Consider the following 15,641-nt stretch of genomic DNA (forward strand, 5'->3'; position numbering starts at 1 on the left):
CAGTGATTCATAAAAATAAGTCATATACAGTTAACTTTCATATTGTCGACATGAAAAGTCAAAATATTATAGGTAGGGATACCTGTAAAACTTTAAATTTAATAAGAAAAATTAATAGTGTTTCTTTCCAGAATTTAACATGTCAAGATATAGTTGATACAAATAAGGACTTGTTTGAAGGTTTAGGTTGTCTAACAGATTTTCAATGCGAACTAACCTTGAAGCCTAATGCAACTCCATCTATAGAGGCATGCAGAAGGGTTCCATTCCGTCTTCATCAACCACTAAAACAAGAGCTAGAATCTATGGAAAAAAGTGGAGTCATACAACGAGTTGAAGAGCCTACTGAATGGGTAAGCGCTCTAGTCTTAACCTCAAAAAAGAATGGTAAATTACGTCTGTATTGATCCTAGAAAGCTAAATCAGTCAATTTTAAGATCACATTTCCAATTTCCAACCTTAGATGAAATTAAATCTAGTCTTGCTGGAGCTCAGTATTTTTCAACATTAGATGCCAATAAAGGCTATTGGATGCTCAAGTTGTCAGAAGCTTCTTCTAAGCTCTGTACATTTATTACACCTTTTGGACGATATAGATTCACTAGGTTACCCTTTGGTATTAATGCAGCTCCAGAAATATTTCATAGAGAAATGATAAAAAGATTTGGTGATATTGAAGGTGTTAAGATTATGATGGATGATTTTCTTATTTATGGTAGAACTGTAGAAGAACATAATCAACGGTTACAAAAAGTCTTAGAAAGAGCACGTCAAATTAATGTAAAATTTAACAAAGAAAAGTCTGTGTTTTGTCAAAAAGAAGTCAAATATTTAGGCCATATATTTAGTGAAGAAGGTGTACAAGTTGATAAGTCTAGAGTAAAAGCTATTTGTAACATGCCAAGTCCTAAAAATATAACAGATCTTCAAAGATTCCTAGGTATGGTCAATTATCTTAGTCCATTTATTAAAAATTTGTCACAGCAAATAAGTCATTTGCGAGCACTTTTATCAAAAAATACTGAATGGTACTGGTCAGAGCACCATGAGTCTCAATTTAATAATATTAAAAAAGTTATTTGTTCAACACCTGTCTTAACATACTATGACCCTAAAAAGGAAATAATTTTATCTGTAGACGCATCGAAGGATGCCATGGGTGCAGTGTTATCCCATGACAAGCAACCCATTGCATATGCATCTGCTTCTCTAAGTAAAATACAACAGTCCTACTCGCAGATCGAGAAAGAACTACTAGCTGTCCTCTTTGGTTGTACTAAGTACCACCAATACATATATGGTCATAACATAACAGTGGAGACAGACCACAAACCTCTCATAACTCTTTTCAAAAAAGCTCTATATGACATTCCCCCAAGATTGCAAAGAATCATGCTTAGATTGCAGCCGTATGATCTAACTGTTGTATACAAGCCTGGTCGTTACTTATATATTGCAGATACTTTGTCTAGAGCAGCATTAAGTGAAACTTGTTTGTCAGAAGTTGATCAAGATATAGATTTACATGTTAATATAATAATGTCTAATTTGTCAGTCAGTCCAGAGAAATTAAAAGAAATTCAAGAGTCCACAGTCCAAGATCAAACATTAAGTCAAATAATTCAATATTGTCACAACGGATGGCCTGAACATAAGCGTTCAGTTAGTCAGTCAGTCAAATCTTATTATAGTCTCAAAGATCAAATATATGTCATTGATAACGTTGTCTTCAAATCTAACTGCATTATAATCCCAGAGTCAATGAGAGAGTATATATTAAAACTAATTCATTCTGCCCATCAAGGTATAAACATCTCAATCCGTCTAGCAAAAACTACAGTCTTTTGGCCAAATATGCAAAATGATATAGAAAAATATATAGGTCAATGTAACATTTGTCTATCCTACCGTCGAAATAATAGTAAAGAACCAATTATGCAACATGAGTATGAAAACATACCATGGTACAAAATTGGTATAGATATTTTTGAATTTGAACGAACTAAATACTTAATGGTAGTTGACTATTATTCAAAGTATATAGAACTTGCCAAGTTAACATCAGGCTATTCAGCTAGCCAAGTAATCACACATTTAAAGTCAATATTGGCCCGTCATGGAATTTGCAGGATTGCAATAACAGACAATGGCCCCCCATTTAATAGCAAAGAGTTTAAGTTATTCACTCAAGAATGGGACATAGAACACATAACTTCTAGTCCATACTTAAGTAGATCAAATGGTTTAGTTGAAAGGACTATTGGAACTATAAAAAATATGTTAATTAAGTGTAAAACTGACAAATCTGATATGTATTTAGCATTACTTTTGTACAGAAATACCCCTAAACAAAGTCAATATTCACCAGCAGAGCTGTGTATGTCTAGACAACTGCGTACAGTAGTTCCTACTGGAAAAGAAAACTTGCTACCTAAGCTTTGTGATATGAATAAAATAAAGAAATTAAATGAAAAACAAAAGTCATACACAAAATTTTATTATAATAAACATACAAAAATGCTTAAACCATTACATGTAGGTGATAAAATCTTATTTAAACACAAACCTGAACACAAAAAATGGGTTCCTGGAGTTATTATCCAGATATGTCCTGAACCTAGAAGTTATCTAATAAATAGTGAACTAGGACAGTTCAGGAGAAACCGTCAGTTTATCATTAAACAGTCAGTACACACATAATATCATTTTCCACAGCACACAACACAGTCAGTATACCTATAAAGATGTAAACAAAATGAAATTGTTATTTGTTAGTAAGTTTGTTAGTATTTCAATTATTTAATGATGTAAACAAAATGTTAGTATTTCAATTATTTTTCAGGAAAGGTAAAGGTTCAAAAAACAAATGTCAATTTTAGTAGTACCTAGTCTGTCAATGTATCGGGAAAGGCAAAGGTTGTAAACCATGCAGCCTGGATAGTCATAAGCGATTTTCTTGTGGTGTTATAAAAAATAATGTTGTACTTGTACTATGCATATACTTGTGTTTATAAAATATAAAAAATCTGTCGTTGTCATAATAATAAAATTGTTAACAGTTAGTACCTAGTGTTAAAAAAAAAAAAAGGGAGATGTTACGGTATTGTATTAGTCTGTGTAATATCCTAACGTCATCTGTCACTTGTCACATACTTGTCACTTGTCACCTATCGCTGTCTTGATACAATGTCTGTCTGTGTCGTGTGAATGGAAATAAAATCAAATCCAAGAGCATCCATGTTTTATTTGTAAAACACCAATGAAATATCACCAACCAATCACGAACATGTTTTCAAAAAACTTTGGAGATTCAATTCGAAAACATAGCTTTGTTTGTGATTGGTTAGTGACTCATGGTTAACGCCCACTGAGTCATTGGTATGGGATTGTAACAGAGAGAGCCATATACTAACTTTTTTCCATGAATAGAGTACATTATATTATATAGATTGTACTATTTGTACATGGGATTGTTCTTCCGAACTTCGTTTTACGGCTTCAGAAAAAGAAATACGGCTACTTCGGATCGAGAATTCTCGTATTCGGATCAGACGAAAGGCGTAAAGAGCCTCAGACTTAAGATCTATGCAGTGTACTTTGTCTTTGTCCAGATAAAGCTCAAATTTTACTTAGAATTAAAACGAGACAGATATGTTAGACATAGCTCTGTCTCGATTTAACTCTATGTATAGTCTGAGCAAAGTCAAAGTATGCTTTATAAATCTCAGCAATCTAGGATAGAAACCGTGTTTAGTGCTCAAAACAAGAACCTAGTCCAGTAAATTACACTATTCTGATAAGTTACACTATTATTATTGGCATAAATGATTTTAATAACATGAGACGAATTGCCATATTTTTCTTCAGACTCTCTGTATAAAATGTTGTAGGGTAGCAAAATAAAAATTCGCATATTAGTTTTTTAAATGAAATATATTTCATGGAACCCGTAGCGTTTCTTAGCTGTTGTATATAAAATTTATACAAATAGATTATTAATTCAATATAATTTCACTAATAATTCAATATAATTTTTTTTATTACAATAATTTCATAGGTCCTATAAATCGTTTCACATCTCTCGCTCATATTATCCATTAGCTAAATTCGTTACAACTATTTCTCTTGGGACAATAATTGGCACCATTTCTCTAAATATATTATAGGACAGATTTACAGTATGCTTCACGAAAGTTGGAAATGTGGTGACATTGTACTTTGTCTCTTTCCCCTCTAAAGCATAAAGCTTGTACAAATCGTTCTATTTGAAGAAGACCGTTTGACTATGTGTGTATTGACTACACGTTTACACATTGTATTAGTGTGCGTGGCGCTCAGTTTCGACCGCGATGCGGCTTACGTTACGCACACAAATGTGTTAACGCATATCGATACACTCACTACTTCAACCAAAGGTGAACGGTCGTCGTGAAATGGAACATTTATGCTAGGAGTAGCTAATCCAATAGTCAAACTGTTAAATTCGAACTTATGTCTTTGGGGCGTCAGGCTGAGAACTATAAGAGCTTATTTTGACTTTACTCAGATTGTATGTTGTCTTGTTTTAACTGTATCTTTAGTCTGAGCCTGAACTGTATCTTTATAGATATTGCTCAGGCTTAAGATACTGTTAGAACGAGACAGCGTTATATCGCTGGCATAAATCTGTCTCGTTTTAACTGAAACCTAGTCTGAGCAAAGTCAAAGCGCGCTCTATAGATTTCAACCTCAGCTTCAAGCGGTTTCGATTCAACTGAACAATTGCAACTTTCATGAAGCTCACATCTTAACAAATTATGTTACGTCGTTTAATGTTCGTTCCATCACAAGTTAGATTTTTGGAAAATGAAAAAATTGTGGAAGAGATAACTTGTGAGGTAAGAAACGCTAAAAGAAACTAAAAAATTGAGATTCGAATACAGAGTATAGTTTCAGTTGAACTAATTAAAACAGTCAAATAAGTATAAACCGCAACTTACAAGATAAAATTCAGAAATATGTTACAGCGAGTTTCCAGTTAGACCTTTAGTATGAAATACATTTCACGAACGTTGATAGAATTTGAGTGAAACACTTTAACGTTAAAAAAGATGGACCTTAACTGCCTGGTTTTAAACCTCATAAAGGCAACGCTCCAAGTGAAAAATTTGCGATATTAAAATCGGTGATACTGTACTTTTGACTTTAAGTTAAAGGCTTATAGGTTTTTTTTTACACTAACGTTATACCCCTCGAATTCTATCAACGTTGGTGAGGTGTATAATTTCATACTACACATTCGGGTCGGATGTGAGATGGATATACGTGTCCGGAATCTGGATATCAGTGTTCGGAACCGGATATCAATGTCAGGAATCCGGATGTACACAGCGATTAGAAGAGTGGCAACAGATAAGCGTTTCTTTTGCGCGGATAAGCTAGTTTTTAAGCGCGTGTACGCTCGTCTTTTGTCACACGCGCATCTCGTATGAGCATGAAAGAAATACCTACTACTTCGACTGCTGAGTGAGAGCGAGAGGTCGTACACCACTGGGGATCCGATCTCTCGCTCTAATTTGTTAGTTGGAGTGAGATAGCGATAAGAAGGTATTTTCTTCGAATAGAGTACCTGATCCAGCTGTATTATGAATATGCATGGCGTATGGAAACTCGCCCGTATTGAGTATAAAGAATCAAACTAATAAACATTCACTGGTAATCTCCACGGTTGCAAGTGTAATAGTCATTATTATAAGCAGTTAAAATAATAAAAAATAAATTATAAATCGTAAAAAGTAACAAATAAATAGGTCGGAAGTATATAAAAATAAATCTTTATAAATACTTATTAACTAACTAAATTGCTAAATACAACTCAACCATTACTATTTTGTGAGACGGCAAAGTGAAAATTACTTAAACTAGTACAGTACCCGGCAGGAAATATTGCACATCGAAAAGAGATTTCGGCTTCGTAGAGCGTTGTCTCTGTCACTCGTACCTTGTGACGTTTAATCGGTCTCAACGACAGAGACAACGCTCTACGAAACCGCTATCTCTTTCTAAGGGCCAATGTGCAATATTTCCTGCCGGGTACTGTAGTAGGTATGATTTGTTTAAAAAATTACAAAAAAAAAATTATAATTACAATAAACTAGAATAGAGAATCAATGAATAAAAAGCTGTACAATTTTAAATAAGTTTCTTTCTGATGAAGAGGAAGAAGAGAGGAAGTTCTGCGTTTTCAAGTTTCCTTACTCGAAGGCTGCCAACGGAACCCTATAACTAAGCCTCCGCTCTCCGTCCGTCTGTCTGTCTGTCAGTGAGCTGTATCTCATGAACCGTAATAGGTAGAGAGTTGAAGTTTTCATAACGGCGCCATGCAATTTAAAAGTACATAATGTTATACCTAGTACGAAGGTAGGGAACTCTTCACGTGTGAGTCCAACTCGCACTTGACCGCTTTGTTTTTATTATAATAAATAAGTAATTGTCACTTTTCCGTCTACTTTCATTAAAATTGGGTTGCTAATTAATTCTAATTGTAAATAAGAATTAAATACATTGTGTCCAACTAAATCTATAGATGTACAATAATACGGAATACATATGTTAAAAGCCACGTTTGTGATTTACATAATTAAACTATATATTACAAAAGGCTTATTTACTTATCGGCGACCTATTATACATAATACCATCGACTTCGTGTTAGTAGAAAAAAAAAATCAGATAAAAGCGTAAGTTATTTAATTAAATACTGCGTTTGGAATGCGTCACAATATAATTAAATAGGCAATCTCAGTCGGAATTTTTTAATTAATTTATTTTCGGCCCTGGATGCAAGTCCTTTAAGGCTCAGGAAATTTTCTTTTTCAAAGAGACAGATTAAAAATTAGATGACCAGCATCGGATCCAGGAAAATATCCGCCTCAATCTTTGTTTTATATTTTTGAACGATTTTTATTACCTAGGAGGCGATCTAATACTTTAATACAATCAATAAAACAAATCTTTAATATACATTACACTCCCGTAGCAAGAAGCTTACAACACTTATATGTATAACACAAAATAATAAATGTCCTTAGCACTGTATACACATGATCTAATACAAATTATGATAACATTACAATTAGTTGCAAACATAAATATTTTTATGTCGCGTTAAAGACTAGAATACGTTGAGGATAGAAAGCAGACGTCAATCTGGAGGAACTTGACATTTCTGTTCTGCTTTTTGTTGGCAAAGCGGTGGAATTGTGTTTTACCTTTGCGCTGTAGCTTTTGTTTAAACTGTGGTTGTATATTCAATCGGTTGGGTTATACAAGATGGCGTCATGTCAAGAGTTGGCGCGAAATGTGTTGGCTGTGTGCATGTTAGCGTTTCCCGATGAAGTCGATCATTTGATCTAACTGTTCCTCCTCGTCGTAGAGGTACAAGGACTCCATGCAACCCTTGAAGTAGGGTGAGGTGAAACATTTCGACCTGGAACATAAAAGCTTACATTACAAAGCTAATCAGAATGATTCCTACTGATGATGAGCTCGAGGAACTGGAGAGCGGAAAATTAAAATATCGTGAAGCAAAGTCGTTTTAGCTTTGCGTTACGATAAACGATTCAGGATATTTTTGGGTGTTCTTTCACATTATATCATTTTCATCTTAGACTGCAGAAAACTAAAAGTGGAAATTTTAATCTACTCGCAAATGATGCGTTAAGAACGCAATTATGGTAAAAATGGTTTTCGAGTTTGAAAATAGTTTTTCAAAGACCTAAAGTTCTTAAAATCTTAGACAGAAAGTAGAAACAACTCTCAACAAGAAGAACTCTCAAAAAATAAAGCCATTTTAGAAGACCATTAAAAGAAACCGATTACAACAACTAGGTAGTTACCTACTAAAAAGTAATTTGAGAACAGTCTTAGAATTAACATGCACTTACAAGTTTACAAGAAATAGATACCTAAAGAATCTAAAGATAGATAAAGAAAAGAGAAAGTAGAGATAAATTATGCTGTACATACTCGTAATTATTACATAACTATAAAATAGAATACAAAAATGATGTCTAATATTTAAAAATACAATCAAACAATAGCTGTTAGATTCGGAAATATAATACCCGTATGTTCTAAGATAAAATTATGAACGATACATTCCTCAATAAAACATATTCCAATGCAAGTATGGGACGTTTAAAAGTAGGAGTTATTAAAAACAGTTGCAATTTATTCGATTGTACCCTCACATAAATATATAAATAAAAAACTAGTCTAAGAAAAATTACCGAATTACAAAAAAATCGCGAAAAAGTGCAAACTGGTGCAGATTTGCATGCGGTTAATAACCCAATACCTACTTACTTTAATTAAATAAGTAACAATATATTGCGTGCGTGCTTTTAAAAGAAAGCGTAGTTATTGTTGAGCTGAAGGAGAAAGGATATTGAGAAACCAAAAGCAATTCTGAGTAAAGTGGTAGGGAAAGGTTATCACTAACTGTTGGCCTTAGAATTTTTTTTTTTATATTAGGTAGGCTTTTTTCATTCATTTATTCTGAATTGTTATAACTACTACTTATAATGTGGAAAAGAAGAGATAAGTGGCCCTGATGTTTGGCCATTTCCCTTGAACATTGTCTTTAAAAAATATTACGAAATCAAAATATTATAACAGGGATTTTCAGGGCCCAACAGATAAAGGGATTGTTTTCGAAAGATTGCTCTTTATTATGGAGCAAGTAGAATTAAATCGGCCTTTAGAAAATTTGCTAAAATATTTAAAAAACTAGCCGGACTGTTTAGGAACGGACTGAGATTAGAATGGTTTTAGTCATTTTTTATTATTATAAAAACATGCAATAAGGATTATTTCGATAAGTAATAAGTGCTTTTCATAGTTCGTGATCCATACCGAGGAAGAAAGGAAGGTAGGAAGAAAAAAAATAAAAACTCGTCGGGTACCTAATCAGTAATCCCAGGGTCCGCCCCGTGTAACTGTTTTATATACTTCTTGAATAGTTCTAGTTGGTCCGTCTCTTGAAGTACTTCCACGCAGCCCTTGAAGTAGTCTGTCGTGAAACAGTCTTGCCTGTGCCCCAACAATCAATACAAATTTTAAATAAATTATCATAAAAGTTAGTAATGGGGGCAATTTTTAAAATTTGTCAAAATCCTAAATGTTAGCTCTCAGAGCCCTAAATGTAACTTCTTTTCAAGTGCGTAAAACTATAATTTAGTATGGACGGTAAATATTATCCGTTCCTTTTTCGCCCAAAACAGACGCGTGCCAATAAAAGAAACGAATCAAAAAGTATGGGTTCATCCGATCTCACACATTGGATCTGTGTCTGGTCATGTGAGTGAGACAGAATGATTAGCGCCGCTTCGTTTCTTCGTTTCAATTTAATTGAAATGTTACATTAGAGCCTCTGTAGTTAGATACCTACTTATATTTAGGTACTAAATGGTAAAGGAAATTGACAATTTTTAAACTAGGGCTTTGAAAATTTTTTAGGACTGAAAAACGCCACAATGAAAACAAAAAAATAAAATAAGAAAACCTAATTGAATTGACACTGGCTGAAAAACGCCACAACACTAAATTGATTGAAAAAATAAGAGCTATGAAAGTTGAAAATTGGCCATTATAGTCGTTTTTAAGATAGACCCGTGAATAAGTTACTTTCTCAGATGCAAATGTGCAATTTACGGGTATTTATGACATCATTTGCATTCACAGATACCTACTGAAAAACTCAACGTTGCATATGCAGCTCATTTCGTAATGAGTGCTCAAGGCATGCCTATCCATTGGAGCAGAGATGAGACGTGTTCAGCGGGCCAATCAGACTATCGATACATCACGTGATAATTTTATAACGTCATCTTTTAATAACGTGATTGGTCTGTTGAACACATCTCCTCCGTTCCACTTCAGTGGACAGGTAGTTAGTGGCCTCTTTTCCAACTTTCTTAGCACGTGAAAAAATATTGACACTGGCTGAAAAACGCCACAAAAAAAAAAGAACAGTCTATGGTCGCACCTGCACAGAGTAAAAAGCTGCGGCTCCCGGAAGAGGTTGTAGCAGTCGTCGCAGATGCGGTCGAGGCGCGCGAAGATGGCGGCGTCGTACACGCCCTTGCACTGCAGGTTGAAGAAGGAGCGGCGCGCCACGTGGTGCGGCGACGACGCGGCCCGCGGCGCCGCGGCCAGCGCGAGCGTCATCAGCGCGACTACTTGGATTGAGCTTAGATGCATCTGAGGAAGACAACGGTCGAACGTTAGGAATTATTGTACCTATACAATGGCAGATTACTTTTTTTTATAGACTAGTGCTTGGCTGCAATCAGACCTGCTGACAAATGATGATGCAGCCTAAGATGGAGCGCGCTTGCCTAGAAGATGCCTATTCAGTCTTGACTTGGAGGAAAACTGACACCGGAAGGGTGTTCCATATCCTTGCGGTTCGTATAAGAACGAGGAGAAAAATCGCTTCGTACGGGTCTGGTGAAAAAACGCTGCAATCTGCATGCATGAAATAGAAAAAAAAATATTCAAAGTTAATCCTGGTTACGGGCCACCATTTTTTGTAACACGCTTGATTTTTGTCGCGTTTATACGTTTATAGATATAGCGGTGATAGTATATAGGTTAAGACGTCGGCCTCCTAGTTGGGACATCGGCGGTTCGATTCCGGGCTCGCACCTTTAATTTTTCGGAATTATATGCATTTTAAACAAACATCACTTTTTGGTTGAAGGAAACCTGCTTGCCTGAGAGTTCTCCATAATGTTCTCAAAGGTGTGTGAAGTCTGATGGACTATGGCGGTGCTCAGTTAGGCCGGTGCGACGGGTTGATCATGATCATGATATCGCAACTAGGCCACACATCCTTCCAGTCACAATGAAGGCATAAATTACCAAACCATAACAACTGTAACACTAACACAGAAAAAAAGGGTTCCACCGCTCGCGACGTAACTCCGAAATGAAAGAGAAGACCGGTTCAAAATCAGCGGACCCACACACGGCGCCCATTATACGCATTGTTTATTGCGAATAGTGAAACGCTGGACAACTAGGGCCACCAGCGGTCAAGATTTCCCAAGAAAGTCCCGACTTTTGACACTCGAGTTTTTAAAATTCAAAAAAAAAATAATGATTGTTTGGTATTTATTTTTATTAGACACACATTACAGATGACAACAATAATAACCAAGTAATAAAAGCCATAAAAAAAACTAGTCATTCTCCAAAAAAAAGTTTGTGATTGAAAGTCGTTTTTATGTTGTCAGTAGAAGTCGAAAAGAAACAGCAATTACTATTTTAAAATAAAGAGTAGGTATGAGAAACATGATTTTCTACTTCCAAAAGCATGTCCTTTCAAAAGGGAGAACTTTTCCTTTACCAACCCTATCGAATCCTAAAACTGCGAAATTCCTGGCGAAATCGGAAAGTTCTCCCTTTTGGAAGTGGTCTAGCTTAGAACTGTAAACCACTTTTGAGGTAAGTATTGGGAGAGGTAATGGCGCTTTACATTTTCCTTCGGTACTTACCTATAAAGTTACTTGCAGAAAGTCTAATCGCAATAAATTGATATGATATTGATGTGTGGACTGAGTATGAAAAAGATATACTTAGATACATATTCGTACAAAAATGTCAACGCATTCTAATTATTATATTTAGGTAGCTAAAGTGAAAATTCGAAGAAAAGCGATTAAAACTTATTTGTATCAATTACTCTACATTTTCGAGTCCTGTTTTGTTTAAATCAGATGGTTACCCTACTGAACCATTAAAGGCAGGCTATAGGGAGATTATATTAATTCATACAACCTCAAAAGCCGGTGGTCTCGGATAATCGCCCGTATAAACTATAAACACTTTATGCTTGTCCACTTTACTTAATCGCAGACACAGAGTACCGATGTAACAGAACCTGCCTTTTGCCAAATTACTCGTATATCTTAAGAGGGCTCTCTCCGTCACTCGTTTCATACAAACGTAGTTCCAATTTTATTTGAATATTAAGCAACCAAAGTCCATGAAATTTTGCAGACATATTCTAGAAACTAATATCTATGTCTGTGGTATTCCAGATTTCTGTTAACATATTCGGTTTCAAAGTTACGCGGTCTTAAAAATTTACATACAAATCTTTGAGCCCCTGTACTTTTAAAACTACATATTTTTAGAAAAATCTAAAACACCACAAACAGATATTAGTTTCTAGAATATGTCTGCAAAATTTCATGGGCTTTGGTTGCTTACTAATATTCAAATGAAATTGGAACTACGATTGTATGAAACGAGTGACGGAGAGAGCCCTGTTAAGTTTTTAATTCATTATCAACCTATAATATATGTTGTGACTTGTGATGGAATAATAGATTTTTATTCTTAGTAATAAACTAAAAAGTGTTTTTCAATCGTCAAAATAATTTGCCATGATGCTTTTACAGGGATTTGAATAGGTAGGTAAAAAAACATAAACGAATCGAACACATCACTGAGTCTTCATGTAACACAGAACCTCGATAGTTCAACGGTTGAGGAACGAACTGAATTCCGAAAAGTCGGCGGTTCAAACCCCACCCGTTGCACTATTGTCGTATCCACTCCTAGCACAAGCTTTTGGAGGGGAAAGGGGAGTGTTAGTCATGATTAGCATGGCTAATATTCTTTAAAAAAAGAAAGAAAAAGAACTTACGTATGAGGGCTCATGCTAAGCTTTTAAGTTTTAATCACAAGTTTAAAATCAAAAAAGCAATGGCATCGGTTTGATCCTTAATCAACGATATGTCAAATATTAGACTATAGGTACAGTTCACAACAGTTTAGGGCTTAGGGAACTTCTAACAAACCGTCGAGGCTTCAACGTCACTGGCAGGCGTCAATATTGTAAGTACTTACATTTGACGCAGGTAGCCCTATTTTTAACCCCCGACCCAAAAAGAGGGGTGTTTAACCCCCGACCCAAAAAGAGGGGTGTTATAAGTTTGACGTGTGTATCTGTGTGTCTGTGTATCTGTGTATTTGTCTGTGGCATCGTAGCGCCTAAACGTATGAACCGATTTTAATTTACTTTTTTTTTGTTTGAAAGGTGGCTTGATCGAGAGTGTTCTTAGCTATAATCCAAAAAAATTGGTTCAGCCGTTAAAAAGTTATCAGCTCTTTTCTAGTTTTCTTGTAGAAAAGAAGGTTAGATAACCCTTAGGTTTATAATATTCAAGTGTCAATTGACAAATGTCAAGCTGTCAAGATGGACGTTGCCTAGATATACATATTTATTTATTTGAAAATGATGTTTTGGAAAACTCAGATACTTTGGATCGTAGGCGCGGAATAGTCCAAGAAAATCGGTTCAGCCGTTTGAAAGTTATCAGCTCTTTTCTAGTTACTGTAACCTTCACTGGTCGGGGGTGTTGAAAATTTTTAATTTACACTTGTATTAGTTTTATTCTATGATTTCACATCACTAAGCCTAAAATAAATTAAGCCGGGAGTTTCTTCACTCTAGTTAACTATGTTATAATGACTGGACCCTCCCGCAAGTAGTCGAATAATAAAGTGATCTCTATCGCTCAATTAGTCTGTCCCGCTCAGTAGGTGTTCCCTAATCCGGTCCGGCGACTCCGCCCGCTCGGAGCACCTGATAGATGCCCGGCTACCACCTGGCCACCACGCTACCTGATTATTCTATAAATACAACTCGCTTCTAGGGCTAGTTCTAGAAAATCTGCTGCTTTTCATTTCACATGCAGGTAGATATCATCATGATCAACCCGTCGCCGGCCCACTACTGAGCAAGGGTTCGGGTCTCTTACCTCATCTATACTAATATTATAAAGAGGAAACCTTTGTATTTTTGTATGTTTGTATTGAATAGGCTCAAAAACTACTAGACCGATTTCAAAATTTCTTTTACCATTACTTAGAGGGATTCTTCCGAAACCGTATAGGCTATATTTTATCCCGGAAAATAGATAAATGTCCACCCGTGCGAAGCCGGGGCGGGTCGCTAGTCAAATTATATTATTACTAGCTGCGCTATTATGCCCGTGACTTCGTTCCCTTTGGATATAGATTTAAATATCCCGTGGGAACTTTCATTTTACTTTACTCTCATTTTACTTATAACAAAAAAAAAAATATTTTAACAAAAAAATAATTAAGTATTACCTAAGTAAAATGAGAGTAAAATAAAATAATGAACACATTGATTTTCCGGGATGAAAAGTAGCATAGGCATATGTGTTAATCCAGGGTATAATCTATCTCCATTCCCAGCCAAAGCCGTCCAGCCCGGCTAGCATGGGGAGTAGATAAAAATTATATCCCCGATTATATCCACTGATTTCTATGACATCAGTGGATATAATTTTTATCTACTGACCATGCTAGCCGAGCAGTAGTTTTTGCGTGGATAACTATACTGAACGAGTTATAGGTATTTATAAATATGCCAAATCATTTATAGAAGACCTACATTATAATGAAAAGCATGTGTTACTGCAACACAAGAGAGCCTGTTGTGCTCTCCATAGGTCTTGGATAGATTGAATCATCGATCGCCTTGTTGCTCATTTAAACCGTGAAGCACAGGATTTAACTGTGTGTAAAATAAACTGCAAAGTTATTGTTACGGATACGAGAATTCGGATCTGTATTTGGATCATCAGCAGCATGGATGCATCGCCGAATTTTGAAATACCCTGGCTAATACCTTGTCTTCACACTAATATTATAAAGGAGAAAGTTTGTATGTGTGTGTGTGTGTGTGTATGTTTGTTACTCCTTCACGCAAAAACTACTGGACGGATTGGGCTGTTTAGAATGGAGATAGATTATACCCTGGATTAGCACATAGGCTACTTTTTATCCCGGAAAATCAAAGAGTTCCCACGGGAATTTTAATAAACCTACATCCACGCGAACGAAGTCGCGGGTATCAGCTAGTACATTATAAAGTGCAGTGCTCAGCAAAGCCCTCGTCTCAGAATGTTTTTGTCTTTGCCTACCCGCTGGGCAAGAGCGGATTGGCAGACTTTACACACCTTTGAGAACATTCTGAATAACTCTCAGGCATGCGGGTTTCCTCACGATATATTTTTCTTTTAACGTTAAAAAAAGTGTCACCGTTAAAGTCAGCTAAGAAACTATTTCGACAAAACTACCCTAACCTAAGGGAGTGAATTGGGGGTTGGAAGGTTACCTACATAAAAGTCCTATGTTTTTGAAGTTAGAGACATGAATATCGGGATTTGAGTTATTAATTCTAAATAATAACAACTTGTATAAGTTATTTTGGATCTCTGGATTGATCTATAGATTGAAATCTCTTCTTTATGGTGGTAAAATAGGGGATGAAAGTTTGTATGGGAAAGTTTTAATTATTGTAAAAGCATTTTTGTCATCGAGTGTACATTTCGATCGAACCACGCGGGCTCTGATTCATGGCATAATAAAGTTATTAGACGCCATGCTCGCGTGAGAACCAATCGTTATAATGACCATGTCAGTGCTGTCAGATCAATGCTACAGAAACTTCTGGACGATGAGGTTGTTTATCGGCTAACTCGTACCGGCTTCGCACGGGTGGTCTTTTAGTGCGTGTATAATTTATGTAAATAGGAATCTCCTTCGAGGTTCAG

At 35.7% G+C, this 15,641-nt stretch overlaps 1 protein-coding gene and 1 long non-coding RNA gene across 7 annotated transcripts in view; one reads left to right on the top strand and one right to left on the bottom strand.

Moving 5' to 3' along the window:
- The first annotated feature begins 3,671 nt into the window (after window positions 1-3,671).
- On the top strand, window positions 3,672-6,888 carry LOC123875577. Its single transcript, XR_006798171.1, has 2 exons — window positions 3,672-5,908; window positions 6,085-6,888. It is a non-coding gene; the product is annotated as an uncharacterized LOC123875577 (long non-coding RNA).
- LOC123875575 (CHH-like protein) overlaps window positions 4,610-15,641 on the bottom strand; it is a 110,321-nt gene continuing 99,289 nt past the window's right edge. For 5 of the 6 annotated variants that reach the window (XM_045921481.1, XM_045921482.1, XM_045921484.1 and 2 more), the window contains exons 2-4: window positions 10,028-10,242; window positions 8,946-9,072; window positions 4,610-7,468 (exon numbers count right to left, since the gene is read on the bottom strand). In XM_045921481.1, coding sequence (XP_045777437.1) covers window positions 8,946-9,072; window positions 10,028-10,242 — 342 coding nt within the window. In that variant the 3' untranslated portion in view covers window positions 4,610-7,468. The remainder of the gene's footprint in view (window positions 7,469-8,945; window positions 9,073-10,027; window positions 10,243-15,641) is intronic. The other variant, XM_045921485.1, reaches the window with a different exon arrangement.

Source organism: Maniola jurtina, chromosome 20, assembly GCF_905333055.1.
Source record: "Maniola jurtina chromosome 20, ilManJurt1.1, whole genome shotgun sequence".
NCBI classification, from domain to species: Eukaryota; Metazoa; Arthropoda; class Insecta; order Lepidoptera; family Nymphalidae; genus Maniola; species Maniola jurtina.